Genomic DNA, 6,024 nt, shown 5'->3' with positions numbered 1-6,024 from the left:
TAAACATCCATTTTTAAGAAAGTTACAGCAACTGGAGTTCTGCTATATAAAAGACTCTAACTAACTTACACATGTGAAATACAAACTTTTAGTCCTCTATAACACTCTAGAAATTGGTAACATATACATGTAAGTTTACCTTGTGTTCCTTATTATCCATCCGTGATTTTAAACAACAATCAATAGTTGAATCTGTTTAAGAAAACAGAAACAAAAACTGAGAAACTAGGTTACTTCATCAATTCAATACCAAATAATATCTAAAAATAATTTTAATGAACTAAGCATTTTTATCTTGAAAAAGAACAGAAGCACTTTTTTTTTTATAAGAAAGATTTTTGCTATAGGGCACATGTGCTCACCAGAGAGACAGAGAGAGACAGTGAGACAGAAAGCAAGAATAGTCCCCCAGTGGAGATGGCCATGCCGCAATCCTTTCTCTTCCGTTCTCCTCTCGGAATTTGAGGCACACATGCACATGAATCCAGCATGAGATTTAATCTGCCAGTTCTGGGACGTGAACTGCAGTCGACTATGTGGGAGCCCAATGACATAACCATTATGCCATCTGCTGGTCCCAAACAGAAGCACTTTTAAATAATAATATAGTAACTCATCACTGGTCAATTAAACTTTGAAAAATATTAGGGTAGGAAATATAAAAAGATTATAAATCTCAAAACAACTTGAATATGAATTTAACAAGATTTTGAAGTTAACTTCTGCTTTGTAGGGTATCTGAAGAAGAGAGAAACACGAGACAACACTTTCAGTAAGCAAACGACAAAACAGAGAGTGGGACACACTGATCTGGCTCAATCTAACAGGGCACAGACAAGAGAGATACCACAAACATGCCCGAACATAAAGTAACCTTTCTCAGACCCAATTCAAGCAAACCAATAGAGATTGCCATGCCAAATGATAAGAATTAAGTTTGTGAGCTGTATTAAGAGTATTGTGGGGACCAGCAGTTAGCGTAATGGCTATGTCGCTAGACTCCCACGTAGTCGACCGCAGTTCGCGTCCCGGACCCAGTGGCTTGAAACTCACGCCAGGCACAGGGGGCATGTGCGGGCATGCCCAATATCCCGAGAGGAGAACGGAGGAAAAGGGATTGTGGCATGTCCATCCTCCCAGGCGAGGGTGGTGGGGGGGTGGTGATTTCTCACTTTCTGTCTCTCTGTCTCTCTCTGTCTGGCGAGCGCACATGCACTATAGCAAAAACTTCTCAAAAAAAAAAAAGAGTATTGTGGTTATGTAAAAAATGCCCTCCTTTTTGCCATAGGGCACGTGTACTCAATGGAGAGAGAGAAAGAGGGAAAGTGAGAAATCACCACCCCCCCACCACCCTCGCCTGGGAGGATGGACATGCTGTAATCCCTTCTCTTCCATTCTTCTCTTGGGATTTTCGACAAGTGTGCCCATATGCCCAGTGTGTTTCTCAGGCCACCAGGTTCAAGACTTAAACCATGGTCAGCCATGTAGGACCCAATTCCTTAACCATTGTGCCACTGTTGACCTGAAATATACTTAGTTTTAGAGATGCATATTAAAATATATAGGAATAAGATTACACCTAGTATTTTAAAATATAAGAAAAAAAGGCAATCTTAAAAAAAAGATGAAGCGGGAACCAGCAGTTAGCGTAATGGCTATGTCGCTGGACTCCCACGTAGTCGACCACGGTTCGCGTCCCGGACCCAGTGGCTTAAAACTCCCGCCAGGCGCGTGTGCGTGCATACCCAAGATCCCGAGAGGAGAATGGAGGAGAAGGGATTGCGGCATGACCATCCCCCCTGGGGGGTGATTTCTCGCTTTCTGTCTCTAATGTCTCTCTCTGTCTGTCTGGCGAGCGCACGCGCCCTACAGTGAAAATCTCTCTCAAAAAAAAAAGATGAAGCCAGTACAACAAAATTTTATGCTAATCAAAACTAAGGGATCGATACAATATATGGAGTGTTTTGTTTTTTAGGTTTTTGCCATAGGGCATGTACACTTGCCAAAAAAGGACAAAGAGAGAGAGAGAAGGAAAGTAAGAAATCACACCCCAGGATAGATGACCACGCTGCAATCCCTTCTCCATTCTCCTCCTAGGATTTTGGACACCTGCACCTGGCCTGATTTTCATGCTGCTGGGTCCAGGACTCGAATCGTGGTTGGCCATGTGTGAGTCCAGCATCTTAACCACCACACCATCTGCTAGAACCCAGTAGGCAGAGAATTTAAAAATATATAGTTCACATACCATAAAACGCACCCTTTTAAATCATAATTCACTGGGGTTTTTGTGGGCTTTTTTGCATATTCACAAAGCTGTACAATCATCAGTGTTTAGTCTACAATACTTCCATCATTCCAAAAAGAAACACTACAGCCATTAGCATCATTCCCATTCCCTCCTCTAATATCTGACAACCATTTATCCACTTTCTGTCTCTATAGATTTGCCAACAAATAAATGGAATCACATATTTTCTGATCTTTTTTGTCTGTTTTCTTTCACCTCATGTGTTTTAGAGGTTCATATATTATAACAAATATCAATACCGACTCTTTTTTTTTTTGGAGAGGTTTTTGCTATAGGGGCCCTGCACTCGACAGAAAGACTGACAGAGACAGAGACAGGCTCCTTATCATTTTTTCCCCCAAGGTTTGTGCCACAGGGCATGTTCTCCAGTGAGAAGAAAGAGGAAAGAAAGAAGCAGTGAGAGGGAAAACACCCCCCGGAGGGATGGCCATGCTACAATCCCTTTTCCTCTATTCCTCCTACTGGAATTTCAGGCACACGCACATACATGCCCAGCGTGATTTTCAAGCCACAGGTCCAGGATTCAAAAGGTGGTCAGCCACGTGGGAGTCCAGCACCTTAACCACTATGCCACCTGCTGGCCCCTAGGCTCCTTATCTTAACGGTTCATTGTAGCCATCTGATAACATGGTTTCAAAGGACAAGAGATTTTGGCTTAACTCAAGGCAGTAAAGAGGAGATCAGTTAAGAGAATTGTTCCTATAAAAGTATTAGTAGGTATATGCAAAATCAAAATATTTTCAGTTAACGATATGATGACATAAGACACATATCATTGTAAAGTAGGGAAAATGAAAAAAGAAATTAAAATACAGTGATACACTGCAGAACATCATTTCAGTCAATGATGGACTGCACATACTACAGGGGTCCCTAAGACTGTAACAGGTTATACCATACCATAGAGCTTATTTTCGTAGTAGGCTATCACACCATTAACACACTTCTCAGAACATATTCCTGTCATTAAGCAGTGCCTGGTTGTACATATACTAAGGAATAATTTTTAATAGTTCAGTACCTTGTACTTGTTCCATTGGTGAAACCCTATCAAAAAGATCGCAGCCCTGAAAGGGTTTTGTAGTTTTAGCTTGCTCCACTTCTGTTCTTGCTATATCACTTTGAAAAGCTGACTGTTTCATGAATGCATTTGATAAATGTTGACTTTCCAAATAGTTGTTTTTCCTAGAAATAGAACTTTTATTATGAAACAGAATAATGTTAGTTCCCTTGGACAAATCTATAAAGTATCTATTTATTAATCTGTGATAAAATTTTGTCTCTCAAAAAGAAAAAAATTAGGACACAGTGAAATGAAACATATATATATATATAAAATGGTTTTTTTTGGGGGGGGGATATGTTTTTGGTATAGGGCATGTGTGCTTGCCCGAAAGACAGAGACAGACAGAGAGCCAGAAAGCGAGAAATCATCCCCCAGGAGGGATGGTCACACTACAATCCCTTCTCCATTCTCCTCTCAGGATCTTGGGCACACACACACATGCCCAGCATGAGTTTAAGCCACCGTGTCCGGGACTTGAACAGTGGTCGATTACATGGGAGTCAAGCAGCATAGCCATTACGCCAATTGCTGGTCCCGAGGGTAGGGTATTCTAAAGTAAGTACTGTTAAAAGAAAAACTACTTCTTCAAAACTATAGCTACCCCTTGGTTTTTATTAGCCCATAAATTTTTTTTTAAAGAAGTCATAAACTTAAGGGCCAGCAGGTGGTGTGGTGGTTAGGAGCTCTGGACTCCCACATGGTCAACCACAGTTCAAGTCCTGGACCTGGCAGCTTGCTTTCTCACTTTCCCTCACTCTCTCTCTTGCTCTCTCACTCTATCCCTCTCAGATCAAATTTAAAAATAAGTAAATAAATAAAGTTAAATAAAATAATTATTAAAAAAAAAAAAGAAGTCATAAACTTCAAGTTAAAGTAGCAAGAGGGACTTCCTGGAGTCCTTTAAAATGTAGTACAGATATCCATAAAGGTGCAACAGCCTGGATGAGCACCATCAGGCCTAACCCATGCTTACCCCAGATTCTATTCAGTTGTCGGAAAAATCATGACTTGTTTTTGCATAGAAAAAAAATATGTCTTGACTTTTCCAACAACCATTGGGTTGCTGGAAAATCTGAAATGTGGATGAAGTATGCAGGAAAAAAAAAGCTGTAATCCAGAGCAAGAACAGAAAGGCCCAGAAGCAGAGAAGGAAATACATCTGCCAGGAAGAACCACAGAAATGTCAATGATTAGTCTTTTTTTTACTTAAGAGAGATTTTACTCTTCCGGTTCGGCAGCTGCTGAAATCGAAAATGCTTTGCTCTGGATGCAGCAGTCAGATTGATTTATGTTCACCTGCGCAGATCACCAGCTCACCTAAGTAGGAAGCCAAGTCACCGGTAAAACATGAACAGGAGAGTTGATTATGTGGTCACCAAGGAAGAGATCAATCTTACCATTACCCTCGGGTCAATGGCCAAGACCTAAAGAACCTGCTGCACCAGGATGCTGTCGACCTCTTTCATAAAGCAAGCTATGGTGTCCCTGAGAGTGCAGCACAGGTTACGGGTGCAGAATGGACCTACAGGACATCGAGGAGAAGGGAGCCACATGGTATTCCCACAGCAGTGGTATTGGTGCCACTCACCACTGTGTGCCCTCACCATGGTGGCAGCCTGGGCCTTCATGAGATGCCGGCAGTAACACTGAAAAGCTTGCTTGTTTCTAGTCCAATGAAGACACATTTCTCCCACCCTCTTCCCCTACCATTCTCCCATATCATTCCCTCTCTTTATTCATATCCAACATCTGATTTAAAGTGACTGATTCCTGTCCAGAACCCTGCTGTTTGGATCACTAATCTTCATATTCTAATGGGAGAGTAAAGGTATTGTTTGAAGGAAAACTGAAGAAAAGATTTACTGAGAACAAATAAGGAATTATCTATTTTACCAAGGCTGCTACTAGAAATTCAGCTAGCACCCAAAGAGAGAAAGGCCCAGTGTTCCTGTCACCGTGGATGACACATTTTTTCCCCTTAACTGACATGCCTTAAAAGCCAGCTGTGTTACATGGGAGGAGGAGAGGATTTTTTCTTTTTGATAATCTTCCTTGAGAAGTTTTTGTGGCCTTTATTTAATTTGTAACTATATACCTGGGTGCCTATGTCAGACAAAGGAGAAGAAGAAGAACATTTTTAGTTTTTTTAAAAAAGGAAACACACACATATGTATCTATGGAGTATAAGAGTGATGCCTAATGGAAAATTAAAGAGATGAGAAAGTTAGGGGAAAAAAGAAAGAGAGAGAGAGAGAGAGGTGCTCCTTCTTCCTCATTTGAAGCCAAGTGGGACTGATTTCCTGAGGCCCTTTACAATTGATTTTAACATCTACCACAAACCAGGGCCCTCACTGCTGGCACTCAAAGCCCCAGAAGACAGCATGCTTCTCTCTTCCCCAACAACAAACAAAACCCTTCTATGGTGCCTTCCAGAATTTACAGTCCTGGGTCAGCAAGATCTGCTAATCTAGACCTCTTTGAACATTCCTTTCACTTCACTGCTTGAATAAAGGTCTGAATATTTTGTAAAGACATGTTTTCCCCTAAGCTCTGCCAAATGTGGACTCTTATCTTTCCAACAGCCTTGGTATCTCTGGGTGTGGAGATGGAATACACATGCCCTCCTTGTCCCTCAGCACCACTTCCA

At 41.4% G+C, this 6,024-nt stretch overlaps 1 protein-coding gene across 7 annotated transcripts in view; it reads right to left on the bottom strand.

Annotated features, from left to right (window-relative positions):
* CEP192 (centrosomal protein 192) overlaps positions 1-6,024 on the bottom strand; it is a 134,611-nt gene that overhangs the window by 115,167 nt on the left and 13,420 nt on the right. For 6 of the 7 annotated variants that reach the window (XR_001369462.2, XM_014582361.2, XM_014582363.2 and 3 more), the window contains exons 5-6: positions 3,333-3,508; positions 140-192 (exon numbers count right to left, since the gene is read on the bottom strand). Coding sequence is in view for 6 of the 7 variants with exons in the window: in XM_014582361.2 (XP_014437847.1) it covers positions 140-192; positions 3,333-3,508 (229 nt within the window). In the remaining variant the exon portion in view is untranslated. The remainder of the gene's footprint in view (positions 1-139; positions 193-3,332; positions 3,509-6,024) is intronic. The other variant, XM_014582364.2, reaches the window with a different exon arrangement.

Source organism: Tupaia chinensis, unplaced genomic scaffold (assembly GCF_000334495.1).
Source record: "Tupaia chinensis unplaced genomic scaffold, TupChi_1.0 Scaffold143584_1, whole genome shotgun sequence".
NCBI lineage: Eukaryota > Metazoa > Chordata > Mammalia > Scandentia > Tupaiidae > Tupaia > Tupaia belangeri.
The sequence above is the reverse complement of the archived record's forward strand: the minus strand, read 5'-3'. Positions and strand labels throughout refer to the sequence as shown.